This window comes from Neolamprologus brichardi, chromosome 1, assembly GCF_056152115.1.
Source record: "Neolamprologus brichardi isolate AB-2024 chromosome 1, ASM5615211v1, whole genome shotgun sequence".
Lineage (NCBI taxonomy): Eukaryota > Metazoa > Chordata > Actinopteri > Cichliformes > Cichlidae > Neolamprologus > Neolamprologus brichardi.
In genome coordinates this window covers 18,007,706-18,026,468 of record NC_142104.1, presented here as the reverse complement: position 1 = coordinate 18,026,468, position 18,763 = coordinate 18,007,706, and the positions used below count along the sequence as shown (strand labels likewise).

At 42.1% G+C, this 18,763-nt stretch overlaps 1 protein-coding gene across 3 annotated transcripts; it reads right to left on the bottom strand.

The window, feature by feature from the left end:
* Positions 1 to 490: 490 nt before the first annotated feature.
* LOC102781789 (rho family-interacting cell polarization regulator 1-like) lies at positions 491 to 17,796 on the bottom strand. Of its 3 annotated transcripts, XM_006780062.3 has the most exons (17): positions 17,651 to 17,796; positions 14,912 to 14,999; positions 14,658 to 14,791; positions 14,450 to 14,528; positions 14,328 to 14,351; positions 14,193 to 14,246; positions 11,533 to 11,682; positions 10,089 to 10,152; positions 9,958 to 10,001; positions 9,751 to 9,876; positions 7,920 to 8,068; positions 7,704 to 7,812; positions 4,703 to 5,278; positions 4,379 to 4,626; positions 2,660 to 2,756; positions 1,898 to 1,988; positions 491 to 1,811 (listed from the first exon to the last, which is right to left on the bottom strand). In XM_006780062.3, exons 3-17 carry the CDS (start codon positions 14,747 to 14,749, stop codon positions 1,750 to 1,752), a joined length of 1,965 nt encoding a protein of 654 aa, XP_006780125.1. In that variant the 5' UTR covers positions 14,750 to 14,791; positions 14,912 to 14,999; positions 17,651 to 17,796; the 3' UTR covers positions 491 to 1,749. The 3 variants fall into 3 exon arrangements, with proteins under 3 accessions (XP_006780125.1, XP_006780124.1, XP_035768425.1); XM_006780061.3 differs by lacking the exon at positions 14,912 to 14,999; XM_035912532.2 differs by lacking the exon at positions 14,912 to 14,999 and having other exon boundaries at positions 2,660 to 2,753.
* Between the last annotated feature and the right edge of the window lie 967 nt (positions 17,797 to 18,763).

The following is an 18,763-nucleotide window of genomic DNA, read 5'->3' as shown; positions in this document are numbered from 1 at the left end:
TATATTTTGACCGACTCTCTGTAAACTCTAGAGATGGTTGTGTGGGAAAATCCCAGTAGACCAGCATGTTCAACATCACTTAAATCACCTTTTCTCTCCATTCTGATGCTCAGTTTAAACGTCATGTGTACCTGCCTAAATACATTTGAGTTGCTGCTATGTGACTGGCTGATTAGATACTTGTGTTAAGCAGCTGAACAGGTGTACTTATAAAGTAGCTGGTGAGTTTGTAGTAAGAAACAATTTTAAAAGTAAAAATGCAACAACAGGAAGTATAAATATCTATAAACAATCCCACTTTGGTCACTTTAAGCCTTTGGTGGGAGGCTGCTCATATAACCATGACTGAGCGGTATCTAGTTAAGAGGTAACCAAGTCTCACCTTTACAGACATCTGTACATTTTCCTGTTATTTTGGGGACATAAAATACTTTCACATTCCTGATGACATGCAAGACTAAAGTTGATTCATTCAACACAGCAGCACGTGTTAATTTTAAAGAAACCTTTATAAAGTTTAAACATTTCTGAACATAAACATTTCGACATTTCAAGACATATACAATTCTTTATATGAAACAGTAAATATCTCTTATTGTGCACACTCTCAAAGTAATTCAGAAAATAAACACTGTTCTCTTTGCCTGATCTCTCCTGTCGTGGCATTTAAAACCTAAACGTCGCTTGAGGCACTTTCTGAATGACGAGGCTGTTAAAGAAACATGTAAAGCATGACGGACTATATCGCCCCCGTGAGGCGGCTTTTTTTTTCTTCTTTTTTTTTTTTTGACACAGTCACAGACCGGATGGCTTTCTCAGAGCGGAGCATAGCTTACACACCTAAACTGATCAGCTGAGCTTGGTAATGCAGACATGCTGGCAGTGTGTGTGTATGTATGTGTGTGAGGCAGCTACACATGCAGGTTTAAATACAGTTTCGCACTTCTGCTATCCTTCAAGTGTTCATTTCTAATAACAGCTTAGGCGCTGGTACGACTTTGACCTTTAAATTCACTCCGAGTGTGTTTCTAAACATTAACCGTCTCTGAAAGCCTAAAATTCTCACTTTCAGGGTACATTGCTGCTTTGGAAATGACTTCATGTCTTCAGACAAACATCACATGCTCATGAAGCCCTGTCCTCTCGCAAAAGAGCTCCGGGCTGTGCAGAGAGTTAACACTGAAAATCAATACCTCGGTAGTTCTTCCATATCCACAAATACTCTTTTTTTTTCTGAAGTCACTATAATGCATCTTGGTAGCTGATTGTAGCTGATTGCGTCTCTGTAGCTTGAAAAACATCAACTTGAAATTATAAAACCACCTGAAAATGATTAGATCACTTAAAAAAACAAAAAAGGCCGCTTTTTAAGCTGTTCCTGAAATGTTTTTTTTTCCACATGACAGGAGCAGTTTATGAAAGTGTAAACTTAAGTGGGGTCCCACTTTAACCCAGAGCACATGATAAAGTCTGCGTTCAAAGTATGATTACTGTCAGAGGACGAAGAGGAGGAAGTGTGTGTGTGTATGTGTGTGTGTGTTTACAGTCACGACTGAGGTACAGAAACCTCGAGGTTTATCATTCCTGGTGAGAACAAGGCGAATATGTGCACAAACTCCACCGTGATTGGGAGGAGCCTGTTTGTCTGAGCAGTAAGTGGAACATCCTCAAGGCCTCCAATCCTGCAGTGTAAGAGGGACACAGATGGCACCAGAGTGGGAGAAATGGTTTAAGTGTGGATCCGTGGTCTCACTCGAAGTCAGGTAGGTCCACCTGGCTGGGACTAGAACAACCCTCTTCCTGATCCTTTCCTGTGAGATTAAAAAGAGGGAAAATTAAACCTCTCACACCTGCAGTTTGAAGAACTACCACCTGTGTTTACTGACTGACTCCTCACCGTCATCCTCGCCTCCCTCGCCGTGCTCCTCTTCCTTACCCTCAGAAATTTCTATATGACCCAAATCCTGCGCGTCACCCACGCTCGACTCCTGAAAAATAAAACACAATTCTTCATTTGTAAAGGCAGCACGGTGCAGCACCTTATAGATTCAGTTTACCTACATCAGATGGTGATCATAAAACATGAATGTATATATGCATCATGCATTTACAATATGCACCGACCCTCTTAGATTATGAACTGTGTGCACTAAAACACGTTAAGGATTGCTACACCCCCTGCACTCTGATACGCTTCTTTCGGCTCCTCTCTTTAGTGTGTATTCTCCATGGACACGTCAATATGATCACAAAAAGCAAACATGCAACACCCCATGTGAGATGATAAAATTTATGTCACTCAACTCAGATTCACAAACACAGAAAGTATGATTGAGGCTTTACGCTGAACACACAGTGTGAATAATTATGTCCCAAAATTCTACTCTTACGCTACAAGGTCAAATTCCTTTATTGTCACTGTGCAAACAACATTCTGCACACTACCTAGAAACAGACTTGGTATGACAGATGACACACACACAGTTCCAGAGTTAAAGTGGGATGGACCACAGCAACTATAAAACACTGCATTTTTATAAGAAAACTGTGCAATAAATAGTAATGCTGCTGTTAACGAGCTACAATCACAGATGTAACGTCTCACATCGCCACACCTTAATCAATCGCAGAGCATTAAAGAACATTATAGTCTGTTTACCTGTGATTCAGAGAAACGATCTTCATCAGAGTTCCTAAATCCTTCTGGAGCTTCCATAAGGATCTCAAGACCATCAGCCTCCTCTTCCTCGTCACTGCTGAGTGAGACAAAACAAAATGCTGTGACATTGACATAAATGCTATCGCCCACCTGCTCACTGACACAGAGTACCACGTGCAGCTTGGATCTCTCGATTTAGAGTTAATTCTGTTCCTGAGACAGAACGTCACGGTTACGTTTTACCGGGCATAAAGAAGCTCACATAAACATATGTACACACAGACTGTATAAAAAGATGCACAGGCATTGTGACATCAGCCATTTGGTTTCTTTTTGAAACTCTATTTTGGCCATCACCACCTTGGTGCTTTGAAACTGGACAAACAAGCTAAAAATATGAAGTAATCCCAAATTTCAACAGCACAAAATGCTGTCAGTTTAATAAATGTTCCTCTACAGTAGATTCTCCTAGGAAAATAGTCCGCTTTGATTATGTCAAGCCCGGAGTCCACTTTTGCCCAGGTCTGCAAATATCCACACAAGCAAGAAGAAAACTTGGATTTACTGAGATCAGCAGTTTTAAAGCTCCTCTATATCAGCCTGTCGCAGCAGCTTCACAACCACTAGTAAATCAAAAAAAAAGAAAAAAGGTAGAATAACTGCAGGATATCACAACAGCAGTGTGTAGCTGCTAACAAGTAGAAAGAAGAAGCTGCACAGCTCACTCTTGTAAGGAAATCTGATATCAGTGTGTTTGACACACAGCAGGAATATTTCTAGGATTTTTCTGAGTCTCCTGAGACTCTGAATACGGTGCATTTCTGTTTTGTTTAATTGTTTAATGATAGGTTTTACTCTCAAATACCTTAGTGATGTAATAAAAATCTTTAAAAAGAATGGGATCGTCCTCCCAAAGCAGGGTAAGTTCTATTGTCGCGGATTGTGAGTGCTGAAAGTTAACAGCAGTTTCTAATTTGATTGTTGTTTGCCATGTTGAACAGCTCAAAAACTACTGAAGAAAAGGGAGAGAAGTATAGATGGGGAGGGGGGAGTTGCCCCTCACCCCCTCTGGTTAGCCACGTCCATCTTTGACATACAGTATGTGTACACGTGTATACATTAGCGGCCACATTAAATTATTACGAGCAACAGAGTCAGAATAAAACTTTCACATTTCTACCTTTTAGTTCAGAGTCACAGATATCAGGAACTTTAAACATCTACAGTATTGTTAACAAAGCTGTGATATTTCATAACACAGTAAGAAATATAATAAACAGCATTTGCACAGCAGATTATGGCTGGAAATATCTGTCTGCCAAATACCTGGAAACACTGTAGTAGTGTACTGAGGAGACTGTTGATGATTAAACTAGAATTACTGCCACGATGACCTCTGAGGATCAAAATCTAAACATGTTCAAGACAATGGAAGAAATGGAGACACAAGAACGATTCCTGATGTTAATCTTCAAAAATTTTCCCTCTCATTTTGCTTCTTTTTGGGTCTCTCATCTCCGGTTTCATCAGCTCCTAAATGCTCCATGTTTCTCTGAGTTTGGTTAATGATTCGTTTTTAAAGTTGCGTTTATACTTAACTATAAAGCTCCACACCAGCTCTTATCTGCTGGTGTGGAGCTTTATAGTCTGTTATAAAGAAACCGAGGTTAACAGTTGTGGACACGGTCGACAAACATTTCTGTCCCCACACTGACTGACCTTCCTCCACAGTACAGGTTCTCTGCATTCTTTTCTTCCTCCTTTATTTCCTCCTCTTCCTTCTTGTTTTGGTCCTCTTTACATTTATTATCCCGCTCTTCCTTTTCTCCTCTCTCCTCTTCTTTCTCTCCTCTGTCTTCTTGTTCTTCTTCCTCTTCTTCATCGAGATCAGAGCAGTTGAGAAAGTCGAAGCTTTCAAGGGCAGTTTCGACTTCCTGGTTAAAACTCGCAGATGTGGGGAAAGGAGGCTGAGGAGAAACACACGGAGGAGTTAAATACGTCGCTGTTTATACACGAATGTGTTAAATTTATTCCTGAACTCACCGCTGGAGCGTCCTCGCCATGTTTCATCTCCTGGACGGGCTGATGTGGTTGACTTTGGTCTACCTTGTGTTCCTCTGCTGCTGCTTCAGTGTCTGTCTGTGCTTCAGTCTGTTCAGCCCGGGCTAACGAGTCCACGGACGCGTCATCGTTCACCTCCGCAGGCACAAACGCCACAGGAGGCAGAGAGATGTCGGGGCAGGAGCAGCTCAGGTCTGCCGAGGTTTCAGAGAGCTCCTCTGATTGGACAGACACTCTGTCAGTTGCGGTACAATCCGGGCTGCTCTCACTGGCGAGGCCGTGGGAGAAGGAAGCCTGCAGATGGCCATTCGTCTGAGGAAAAACCTCCCCGGTTTCGGTCTCATCCTCTTCTTGGTTGGATGAGAGCGAGGGCGTTGATGCACTGGACTTGTGTGGCGTGAATGACAGCTGAGTGGTGAGAGTGGTTTGCAGCAAGTTGGATGCCGTCAGTCTCTGAGCGTGATGAGCCAGTGCTGGACTGGATGAGTCATCGGAGGATTCAGAGGAGTTGGACCAGACCGTCCCATTCTCCATTTCCCCCTGACGCTTCAGCAGAGACTAGAGATGAAAGGAAACGAGATCAGAACAAGAAACTAAATCACCTGTACTGTGACACGCAGCACAATGCTAACTGAACACCTATCATTAAATTATATCCTTAAAGCTTTAAATGGGGAAAGATTAAAGATAAAAGCATTCAACTAAAGTAATCTGACGGTTTCCAGGGTTTTCACAAAAACAAAGCCACAGTTTCTCAAGTTGGACATGATCCCCTGAAAAGTTCAGTTTTATCTGGATTGGGCCAAACCACAACAACAGTGACCTCAAGGTGCTTTAGACTGGAAGAGGAAGACTCTACAATAATATAGAGAAAATACCAACAATCGGACAGTGAGCAAGCACTTGGCAACAGTGGGAAGGAAAAACTTCCTTTTAACAGGAAGACACTTCAGGCAGAACCGGGCTCAGGGAGGGCCGGCCATGTAACATGAATATTGGGTCTGAGGGGAGAAAGACAGGACAAAAGTAAAGCTGATGTCACAGTGATCTATGAAAAAAAGCTCTACTGATGAGTTTATCATATGAACTCACTTGTTTCTGGTCCTATTAGACGTAAGATTTTTATTTTGTAAATGTAGTTCTATTTAGAGTAAAACAGGTGATAAAGCAGAGATGCTTCTGTACGAGCATGCAGTGTCCTAGGTTTCTCACTCAGTTTTTTTTCTAATATTCTCAACAGTGTAACATGTACTAATCAGCCCCTTCATTAGGTACACCTGTTCAACTTTGCGTTAATGCAAATCTCTAATCATCCAATCACATGTTCAAACTGAGCATCAGAATGGGGAAGAGCTCGGATTTAAATGATTTCAAATATGGTGTGGTTTTGGTGCCAGATGGGCTTGGCACCAATTTTCCCCACATAAGCATCTCTGGGATTTACAAAGAACCGTCTGAAAAGGACAAACTATCCAGTGAGCAGCAGCTCTCTGGCTGAAAATGCTTTGTTGATGCCAGACATCAGAGAAGAATGGCAGCACATCAAACCTTGGAGCAGATGGGCTACAGCAGAAGACCACACTTGGTGCTGCTCCTCTTAGCTATCAAAAGGAAACTGAGGAAACCCCAACATCGGACAACAGAAGACTGGAATAATGTTTCCTGGCCTGATCAGTCTCAATTCCTGCTGCCACATTCAGATGGCAGGGTCAGAATATGAAGTAAGCATGAAAGCATGGACCCATCCTGTGTGTCAACGCTTCAGAGTGCTTCTGGTGGTGGAGGCTATGTTTTTTTTCTACACACTTTGAGCCCCTTCACAACAACCAACCATACTTAAACACCACAGACTACCTCAGTATTGTTGCTGATCATGTCCATCCCTTCATGACCACCATCCTCTCTCTGCTGAAAGCTTCCAGCAGGATAACGCACTGTGTCACGAAACTTAAATCATCTCAAACTGCAACTTTTAAATATGACAATAACTTCACTGTACTCCAACGGCCTCCACAATCAGATCTCAATCCAAGAGAGCACCTTTGGGATGCTATCATGTTATTATGAACCAAACCTCTGAGGAACATTTCCAGCACATTGTTGAATCTGTGCCATGAAGAATTAAGGAGGTAACGAAGGTAAAAGAGGGTCCAACCCAGCAATAGCAAGATTGTGTGTAGGCGATGTTGATGGACAATTTTGGGACCTTGGTAACTTGTGAAATGTCATTACTTTAAACACTGAACTTTCTTGATTATATGAGAAAAACTCAAATCTCCGCAACAAAACTTGGATCAGTTGGGATTAAAAATTAAACACAATCAGTTTTTGGGGTTTTTTTTTGAGGGGGGGGGGGGGGGGGGGTAAGGATCTGATTGGATATTAACAAACTAGTTAATAATTGTTCCGTCACTATAAACTAAATTACAGCTACGACTACATCCCAACACACCGACTCTGCTGTGGTGAACTGAGGCGCTGCATGGCTGAGTTCACAGCGGAAGGTCGCCGCCCTGTCCGCCGCCACCCCGTGGAAGGCCTTGACCAGCAAGCGGCTCTGCCAGTGCCTACACCGAGCCATGCTCTTCATCGAGGCGAGGAAGAGGAGGAACATATTGGAATTCTACTCAACCACTACTAAACAGCTACAAGGACCACAGCTCCGCTCCAACATACTGCTGCTGTCACACAACACGCTACGGCTATCGTTCACTCTGCTCGCCTCAGGCACATCACGACCACACCCACACAACCCTCTGCGAACATCCTCACACACATCAGCACTACCGCTACAGAGGAAGCAGTCGGGGAGCAGCTGAAACAGAACAGGCCAGTGAAACCACAGTGAAACCCATCAGTTTAGCATAAATGCAAGAAGCTGATTTATAGAATTTGGGACCGAGCGATGTTAGGAGAACAGGTGTGAAGGAGAAGTTGTTAGTGGAAAAAGCTGGAGGTGAATGTTTCTCACGTTGTCACTCACATAAAACACCTGCTCTCGCATAGAGGGTGTGTCTGGAGGGCTCTGATTGGACAGCAGGCGTTTAGAAACTGTGCTGGAGGAAGATGTCTGGTCGTCCTTATCAAACGGACTGAAGAAAGAAGAAACGAGACAAAAGACGTGTGAATAATCATAAAAAAAAGCTGCACATGTAAACTGAGGTGTGTGTGTGTGTGTGTGTGTAGCAGGTCTGAATACCTCCAGGTGACCTCCAAGTTCAGTTTTACTGTCCCGAGGTCATTGATATCCACGGCGAGTGTTTGAGGCAGCGGGCAGAACAGATCGAGCATTTCGCAGGACACGCTGCCCACCACCACGTGATTGGCCAGGCTCTTCAGCTCCGTCACCTTAGAAACAGAAGAATACAAACCCCATCGTGAGAGCAGAGACCATGTGGTCATCTAAAGCTTTGAGAGGTGGATACAAACGCACATATATGAACGTGTGTAAGAGCAAGGGTAAAGGTTATTATTACTTTTATTATGACTACAGAATTACCAGTCTGGAAGTTGTTAATCTGTACATGGAAAAACAAACAATCAAAGAAAACAAAGACAAAGTCTAAAAAAATGAATCACGTCTCTAACAGCAGGGAATATATTAGGGAGTTATTCTGGGCGTATGTGACAAACCGAACTGACCACCAACAAGTATTTTTTCTTGTGTAGTCAAAACATGATAAAGATCACGGTTCAGCTCCACTGCTGCAGGAAGTATCTAACTACCTCATGAAATAACCCAGCACATCCGTCCTTATCCTCATCTTTATTTCAAACACTGTCTGCTTTATTCTGCCATTGTTTGTCCGATATATCCACCATCCCTCCTCTGCACGTCTGAACCATCTCAGCCTTGCCCCTCTAACTTTTGTCTCTAAGCTCTCTCTGATGTACTGATGTCCAATCCTGTACCTCCTGCTCCCGCCTGAACTCTCTTCTTCACCTCTATTGTGCACTTCCTGTTGTTTGGATGGGTGACTCCAGCTATTTACACCACTACATTCATTTTTTTTTTGCTTCTACTGACTTTTATTCCTCTTCATCTCCTTTACTTTTATACCTCCACCTTTCCAGACGCTCTTCCTGCTCCTTACTCTCACTACTAATCCCATTGTTGTCTGCAAACATGTGTGACCTCACCTGTCAACCTGTCCACCACCACTGCAAACAAGGAGGTGCTCAAAGCTGATCTCTCATGTAATCCTACCTCTACCTTATACCCGTCCCTCCTACCAAACACCTCACCACTGTGTCTCTGCCCTCATACGTGACCTTAACCACCCTCACATCCTTCTCATGTAGTACCACAGTTCCTCTCCTATGCCTTCTCTAGACATGTCTCCATCAATCACATCTGTATAAGGCCATACTGCTACTCACTGATCATCGCCTATTTTTTTAACAGCTTCAACAATCTCTCATGTCTCACTGGCACAGCCTGCTGTTTAAAGTCATTAAAGATATTAGTAGTATTTTAAGACATACATGTTTTACATGTTTGCTCCACAAGTTTTTCCTTGTGGTCCTTCTGTCTCACCATATTGTAATCTATGTACTTGTCTGACCCAAAAATGGGTTTATTTTCTTGCTTCGACTGACTTTCATGAATATTACTGAGTTATTTTACTTATTTATTACTTTACTTTATTATGACTTTACTTTATTATTTCGTCTTTCTACTTGTTGAGCTGCTTTTTTTTTGATTTGCTGATCTTTTTTTTGAGGCAGCTGGATGTAATAAACGTGGGGAGAGAATGGAGTGGAGTAAATGGTCAGGGCTGGAAACAAACTCAGGTGGGAGGATACACCCTCTGTACACAGAGCATGTGATCAGTCGCTGTTATAGGAACTTTCTGACCTTTGGGGATCAATAACGTCTGTCATTTGCTTAAAAACAAAAAATTATAACACTTCCTACTAGCGAACTGTTTGTAGTGTTTTGCATATTAAAATGGCTGTAGGAGTTAGTAAAAGATGAACTAACACACTGCAGGTTTTCCATAAGATTTACATAAATGTGGTATCATTACCTTGATTGACAGCAGTTCTGTGATGAGAGGCAGGAAAATATAGTCTTCGCTATCCCACATCTGCTTGTTGCTGACTTCTACGCGGCCTCGTAGTCTCCAGCGCTGGCGACCGTAACGCATCAGAACCTGCCGGGGCCAAAAATAGCGGGTGTGATAATGGTGACGCAGATACGCAAATAGAAATGTGCGCCTGTGTTTTTGTGCTACCTCATACTGGTCACCAGCGCACAGACGTGCAAATCCAGCCAGTCCTGAAACATCAGAAACTGAGAAGTGAGAATTGAGCTCATTTACAGTGCAGCAAATGGGAAGTCACATGGGCTAAGAAAGCGACTCACCCTTCATCTTCACATGAAATTCTCCCATATGACTTTCTAATTCGCTCTCAAGTGAGCACATGTGCTACAGAGGAAAAAGCAGACACAGCTTTAAATATTGTACAGCTTCCTATTAAATTAAGAGCCGAAAAAAAAAAGGGACTTATTAGTCAATTTGGCAGATATTTCATGTTTTCTGCTTCTTAGATGTGTTTTTTCTTTGGTTTTGGATTATTCGGTAATTCACTAGTCATTCACTTCAGCCCAAGTCACACAAACAATCGTGTTATGATTAGGGGTGGGTTTTTATAATCGATTTATCGATTAAAATCGATTCTGGCTTGGATAACGTGAAATCGATTCATTAAAATCCCGATCTCGATTTTTTAATATAAATTTATTTTGCCCGAAATGACAGAATCTCAGGTGAAATCTCACAAAATTTCAACAACCACCAAACAGCTAAAGCAGTAAATGCGAGCAGGTACACGGATTCTGCACAAAGACGTAAACACACAGCGGGACCCGCGGATCAGAATCAGTGAGATGTCGCCTTTCTCACCTGACGGCACGGACACGGTCGGGGCTGAAAGCCGACAGCTCGCTGATTCTGATCTGTCGGCGGGTCCGCGCTTTGTGTTTACGCCCTTTTTGCGCCGATTCTAAAGCTGTTAGTTTGATCTCTCTCCAAACAATAAAAATAAAACTGACTGAACCAACAGCAAAAGAAGATCCAAACTACGCTTCACATAAACATCGTCATGAATTCCCTCTGACTTTTACTGTTTTGCTTCCACCACATTTCATGCACAGCTCTCTCTCTCTTTCTCTCTGTACTGTTTTCTGCATTATTTGCTTGCTTACTACGCACAAGTCTACCATTGTTTACAGCGCTGTCGGCCGCTGTTTTTTTTCCCCGTTTACATACTTCTGAAAAGAAAACCTAATTTCTGCCGTTCAATACTGAACAAATTTCAACTTTTTAAAATTATGCAAAATGCAAAACGCTTAGCTGTGTCTCTAATAAAACCGCTGTAACGTCAGAGGTAACGTTCATATGTTCATTAATGGTTTTCTTTCGTTTCTGATGTACTGCAGAATATTTTTATAAAATCCCAGGCCAGGAAAATCGCCTTCATGTTTTTCTGTGTTTTATCTTCAGCTACTTTGACACAAAGGCATCTGCTGTGACGCTCACACCTTTGATAAAGTCTTGCGTGTGTCAGCTTCCTTTTTATAGATACAAAAATATGTAAATTTACTGATCTGAATTATAATATTTCTGACTGTCAAAATTTCCCAGATTCAAATCGAATTGAATCGAATCAAATCGAATTGAATCGAATCGTGGATCGAATCGATTCGGGATCTTGTGAATCAGAATCGAATCGATTCTAGAAATCAGTGACGATACCCAGCCCTAGTTATGATAGAAACATCTAACAGAACCACACCCATTACTTGCCTCTGTACATTCCCTGTAGCCCTTGTTGGCTTCACTCAGACTCTCTCGGGCCTCCTTGCTGCCACTGGCAGAGTTAAAGGCTGCCACCATCTTGCTAGCTCCATCACGCAGTCGCCGCTGTATACAATAAGCATCGTACAGTTCTTCAACCTGGAAATGCAAACATTACAAAGGTTTAGTGCCTTTGCGGTTTAATCAAACAAAATAGCATTAATGTTTGTTTCATAAATGTTGCAGGTTATATAATGAGTGACAAAGCAACATTAGCGTCCTTTGGGAGTCGTCTGCTGAATTAAAATCCAATATTCAGCATCCCCTTTGCTCTGTTTTGGTCTCCACCACCTCCACAGAAAATAGCTTCCTCTTTAACTTCTACATGTTCCACCAGCAAATCTTAATCTCTGCTTTTTCGTGTGGCCATCAGGCAGTGCAAACCAGGGATGTCAAAAGATCCAAAACACCTCTCACTACCAAAACTCTGAAAATGTGATGGTACTTTTTCTTTTTTAGTACAGAGTGTTGCAAGGCTGCCATTTTTGGAGAACTAATGGAGGCAAACTACGTCTACAAGTTTTCTAGTCTATCGTCAGGGTCGATATTTTCGACTAATATTAGCCATCTACCAATCTGTCAGTAGCAGCACTGATAATGGCCGATAAATGAAAATTAGAAAATACTGGTGGTGACTAGTGCAACCACTCAGCATCCTATGGCATAAATTTGAAAATCCTAGGTGATTTTCAGAAAAGTTGATCTTTAATGTTGAGGTTGGAGTCACTAGAATTCACAAGCATTCAAACTTGCCCAACAGTTTTTGTAGATGCACCTGTGGCGTGAATTTCAAAATCCTACGTCGCTTCATTCTTAAGTTATTACATTCACAAACTTTAGTGTCCATGCTGCATTGCAGCTCGCACAGCAGGCTGACATCAATACCACATCAGCCTGCAGCTTCTCTGTCAGCAGCACATTTGGAACGCCACAAACACAACAGTCAGCTGATCCAATAAATGAACAAATAAATGGCAAATTCTAGGGAAACATTTTTATGTTTCATGTGCAAGAAACACACATGACACATATCGGTAACTGTCTTTGTGTTAAAGCTCTCGTGTTGGTTAGGCTCAAACAGACTTGTTGATAAGAAAGGCATTATGAGTCAGATAAGGAAGTACTTTATGATGTTATTCTGGCATACATATTTAGCATTTTGTTTGGTAAAGTGTGCACTGCTATTTTAGTTAAGCATGTATTTTATACTTTGACCTAAAGTTACCAGGGAAAACCCTACCGAGGCCATTTCTGTGCTAACATTTGACTTGTGCTGTGTCATCACTATTACACTATAATGCTGCAGCTTGTTTTAGTAGAGTTGCACTTTAAATTGGGAAGTGCATCATCAATGACAGAACCTTACTGGAAATGTGGGAATTCATTTACTAACACTTATAAATGCTGCCGCCTGTACCAGGCATTGATAAAACATTATTCAGTAATGTTTTCTTTTGTATCAGAAATATCACAGATTTTCTTGAAATATATAATATTTCTTTCAATTTTATTTTTGTTATTAATGTATTTTATGTTTTAGGCCCTAAACAGTGGAATGAGCAGGCTCATGCTAGGCTGTACCCACCTTGCACATTTTTAAAGTAAAGCTTAAAACTCATTTTTATTCTGTGGCTTTCAACGAGGGGTGGAAGCTTAAGTATTTAGGCTGTTGTATTGTCTCTTGTATTTTTGTGAGTTTTTTGGATATAAAGGGTGTATCAAAAGGAATCATCCTATTTCAAAAGGCTTAAATAAAACCTGCAGTAAAATTTAGAATACATGGATGAATGCAACGTTTTAGATACAAAACTCATGCCGTGCATCCAGAAGGGGGGGGACACACATCTATACGATAGTCAAACTCACCCTATGTTTCTGGAGTCACTGCAGCCACTGCTGTTGCTATGGTACCTATCATCAACCACGTGAAACTCCCGAATCTCGTCAACGTCTTTCTAACAGTACGCACTTCGACCGTTACTGGTGAATGTTTGCATAATTAAACCACTTTCAAATCAGATGATTCCTTTTGATACCCTCTATTTATTGAAGTGTGCATGTGATGTTTCAATGTGCTTCATAAACAAGTTTGGATTTTAGGCTTTATAACCCATCCCTAGCGAACATTATACAAATGCTTAAGCTAATGTAACTAACTTTATACCTCAAGGTAATGTTAGCAGGTTACTGAGCAACCATCCTAACATTTCAGCCTGTGTCGTGTCTCCAAAATATAATGTTAACAATTCAAATAAACAGAGTGCCGTCACCATGTCAGAGATTTAAAAATGATTTTTTAATAAAGGAGTAATCATTTGGTTTTTGTTTCTGGAATCATGTAATTCTACTGGTACTGGGTATCTGGTATCCTGGCATCTCTACAAACTGGCTTTATCAGGGACTTGTTGCTATAAATAGCTGCCTCCCAAGCAGTGAGTGAACAAAGACACTGATCCACAGCAGCCATTAAAAATAATGTATTGTTTTGATGTGATGTGCTGAAAGATGCTAAAATGCCCTACTGAATTATACAGAGCAGCACCTTTTCAATGGCCTGTTGTCCTTTCCCTCACTGCCATTCATTACGGGTTGAATGTGTAAATACACACCTTGCTGAGGTGGAACTCCAAGCGACGCATGAACCTCTCAATGGCTTTCACGTGCTGCAGAGGAGAATATGATTATTACACTTGCCAAACTAGTAAAGAAAATGATTTATTTCAGTTTCATTGCCTGAATCTCACCTTATCCAACTCATACAAAGACCCCTGCAGAGAAAAAAAAACACACCGATCAAAAACACAAATCAAAGCAGCGGATGATGATACCGATCACAGCCAGTACTGGTGCGACTGGTTTGACTCACCAAGCGACCATTCCTCTTGTTTTCTCTGATCTGCTGACCCAGGCTGTCCAGCTCCAGCTGGTGGACCTGCAGGTACGACCTGATGGCGAAAAAGAAATTATCTCTCCTTTCTTTATGCTAAAGAGAGAGGCCCAGCTGTTTCCTGCGTGTTCAGAGATATTCCACCTGGCAGCCTTCCCTAAACTGAGCCTGAAATGTGTTTACTCACTGTAGGCCTCGGCGTAAGGCAGCGTACACTTCATCCAGCCGCTCGGGCTGGGGGGTTTTAGTGGGTGGCAGTTTGGTGGAGCCTGTGAACATCCTGCTTCCTTACAAGGCACGCTTCTCTTGGATCAAACGGTGCTGAAGGAGGGGGAGGAAGAAAGAGAGCGATAGATGGGATGATTTCTGATAAGGCCACCAGGATCATTCAGTTTAAGCACATTCAAAACAGGCAAGTAGGGCAGAAAGGGTGCTGCCCACCTGCTGATTGAAGAGATATTATCAGTGCTGAAACATGCTTGGAGAGTTGTGTGCAGCACTGTGGCTTTAACAGACTGAAGAACATGTCCTGCAGTTACACAAAAAGCAGATATTAGAAACAAAATGTCCCTCTTAGCTTCGCTCCTCACTGTATCTGACTGCAGCTCCTTTAAGACGATCAGTGATTCAGCTAAGAGCACAGAGAAAACAGAAAGGTGGAAAAAAAAGAGGATGCAATCCCCTCTTTCACTTCCTCAGTGTGTCCATACTGCTTTGTCTGCAAGACGGCGAGCTTCGCGTTAGCAACAACCACAGTGGCCATGGCTGACAACAGCAGCGAGTGCAGTCTGCCTGTGCTTCTCTTCCCCTTCCTTCCCTGCCACTCCACCCACCCTCCACTCCACATCCAACACCACAGTACATACAGGAAGTCTCACGGCTGACTCTACACAGGAAATTCTACACAGACGTTTGGCCCGAGAATCGAAAACCATCTCTTTTCACCCCTTCACCGCTCCAAGCTAAGTTAGTAAAGGTGCAGATTAGAGCGATGCTGCTGCCGTCAGGGAAAACTTTAGGAAGAGAGGGTCGTGCCCGAGCTAAACTAGTCACAAAAGAGATTGCAGACTTAAAACCAAAGTAAATCCGCCAAGCAGGGGCCAAACCCATATTAACACACGGGGTCTGTGAATGAGTCAGCACAGGACACGGTGAATTGTGGCACCAGTTTCTCACAGATTACACAATCAAAACCTAATCACAATCTATACCAGTGATATGATATGAGCGTATACACCCTGAATTTATTCCTCCTCTCACACAGGGACTAGGGGGGGGTCCACTTAAACCCACTAATCTTAGTTGCTGCACACGAGGGGGGATTAACTGGAGCTGATCGTGCTTAGAACATGGCAAAGAAAAGGTGTAACGCCCTATAAGAGTTTTTCACGGATAAAACATCCCCACCACCAATCACCTTTAGCCAAACATGTGCAGGACTTGGCTATGAAAGTGCAAAGTCATCATGGTAACACACACACAGAGGAGACAGAGGGAAACCCACATCTTGCACGCTCACATAAATGTCATACACCAGCGGGCTTTGGTTATATTGATAATTACGAGACGCAGTCGCTCAGTTTCCTCTCCATCAGATGTGATTTTATCCCTTCCCCTACATACATTAGAGATGATTAGCTGGATTAATCCTCTCCACGCAGCAGGGGGGGAACAAAGAGGATACTGTTCCCAAACACCTCACAAGACCAGGGCTTTGTTTAAAAAAAACAACAACCAAAAAATAAAATAAAATAAATAACTTTAATGCACTCACTGAATGCTCAAACACATATAGCTAGCTTAATACGACAGATACAAATCTGCATTTTTATCGTCACTACAAGCTTTTTATATGGTCAGAATATGTCACATTTCTTAATAACAATAATGATTATAACTTAAATAAATAGAAAAAGTATATAAATAAAGAACAAGAAGGGGCATTGAAGGCTTCTTGGTAGTCAGGGAGATAAGATAGCTAGCTAGATAATTTAATGAGGAAAGGGAACTGTTGTGTTACAGCAACATGATAAACATGACAAATAAACAACAAAGTTAAAGTGCTACAGGTGCCTAATTTGGGTCTTATACTAAGAAATGTAATACACAACACACAAAACAAAAGTCAAAATAAGTTAGTTAGTTAACTAACACTAAAAATAAGGCTGACATTGTGTAAGAGGTAGTGCAAATTGCCTTAATAAATAATAACACGTGCCCTATAGATCTAAGTAAAACAACTGCATGAGGTATATTACAATGGAAGCTCATCAAAAGTCCTTTAGCTTTTCTCCAAAACACAGGGTTGAGGTTGGAGCTGTCACATATGGTGATTCGATCATAACTAAACTAAACATAACGATAGTATTTTGATTAATGTCTTTATTACTAAAGCTATAATGCTCCATAATTGAAAATAAAGCGGGTTATGGAGAGGTACCGGGTAAAGGTAAAGGTGGTGTCTTAACTGGTTTAAACTGAACAAAACTGCTCAGAAGTGTGTATTTTACCACAAAACTGCACATAAGGAGGAAAGCAGCTAGTGAACGGCTTCAATTAATCGACCAATTATGAGGCATTTAAGAGGCAAACGAGCAAAAACAGCCAGCCATGTCGCTCCCACTGTGCAGACAGAGCGCTCATCCGTAGTTTCTGTGGTTTCTGAGGAGGAAGAAGAGGAAGAGGAGGAGGAGGATGGTGCTACAATGAAACGCCACCACCTCTATTACAGATTACTGGATTAGCCTCACCCGGCGGAAAGCAGGCCACTGAGTCGGATAACACGCCTCGGCCAGCCCTGCTCTTTACTTCCACCATCAGTCCGGGGGATGGAGTCCCACCCGCAAAACTTGTAAGCCGCCCGTCGTGCCACATTTCGTATTCCGCACACACACATATTCCACCGGGGCCCCCACGGAGCTCATCACAGGCCACAAAAACTCCACCAGGACGCCTTCTTCTCTCTCCCTCTAACCCCCTCTATTCCTTAAAGTATCATCCCGCTAAATCACAACACCGAAAGCGGCTGGGAAAAAACGGACAAAGTGGAGCCTGCTAGCGGATTTCATTTCGACAACATCACTGCAAGGCAACTTCACGGTGGACGGACTCATGTCCATGTAGAGAAAATGACCAGGCTTCTGCTTGTGACCTTGGGGATAAAAACAGAAGCCCCCCTACCTCTCTTTTAAAGTCCGACCACCCGGAGGACACGACCCCGGTCCCATTTCCAGCACAGTGCCGCTCGCAGTTTGCAGAGGTTTACAGTTATTCGGGGCGCTGTCCTTCTCCTTGATTTCGCAGTTTTTTGTGTTCACAGTAAAATCAACGGCAAGCACCGCATACCACTTCCGGCTCGCATTTTTCAGATTTAAAGCTTGCTTTGGTCCAGGAAACACAGACTGGCAATGCCAGACAAATGCTTGTTACCCAAGTCAAATAAAGCCAGTTTTATTCAGTTTTATATTTTTGGCGGGAGGAAACCTCTAATTAACCTAAAACAACACGACAATTACGTATTTTATTTTATTTATTTTGCAGTAACTGCATTGAAGCAAATAGCAGAGGGGTGGAAAATACTAAGAACTATAGTGCATTACAAATTTATTTATTTGTATAACTTATTTATTACTTTATAATTAAGATGCCAAATTAGAGTAATTTACTTGCATTCCTGAACAGAAAAAATAGTTTTACTGCTTGGATGTTGTGTTTGATTCAGTCTCAGAGATTGTCCAGTGTGCCCGCTCAAATGTGGGTATAAAAATGTGGGCTGGTTTGTTATTTATATAATAAATAACCATACAAATATTTAGTTTTAAACGAGTTTCTGACAGATTTCTAACATATTGGTGTTTTCCAATATGGGGGGAAGCTGATGATCAGTGAGGAGCAGTGGGGCTTCATGTTTAGAAAGAGCACTACAGAGGTTATGCTTGCTTTAAGAGTGTTGATGACTTTAAATGGAGATGAAAAGAGTGCAAGCAGGGTGGAGTGGGTGGAAAAGAGTGTCAGGGGTAATTTGTGAAAGAGGGATAGCAGAAATTGTAAAAAGGGAGGTTTACAAGATGGTAGTGAGACCTACTATGATGTATGGTTTGAAGATGGTGGCACTGACAAAAAGACAGGAGCCTGAGCTAAAGAATTCACTGGGAGTGACAAGGATGGATACGATTAGAAAGGTTAGGCTGAGATGGTTTGAACATGTTCAGAGTAGGGAAAGTGGATATACTGGATAAAGGATCCTGAATATCGAGCCGCAGGCAGGAGGAAAATAGGAAGACCACAGAGAAG

Coding starts and splice junctions, on each gene's coding strand:
- LOC102781789 (XM_006780062.3), bottom strand. CDS start 14,749: ATGTTCACAGGCTCCACCAAACTGCCACCCACTAAAACCCCCCAGCCC. Junction 14,529..14,657: donor GCCTTACGCCGAGGCCTACA/GTGAGTAAACAC, acceptor TTTCGCCATCAG/GTCGTACCTGCAGGTCCACC. Junction 4,627..4,702: donor ATGGCGAGGACGCTCCAGCG/GTGAGTTCAGGA, acceptor GTTTCTCCTCAG/CCTCCTTTCCCCACATCTGC.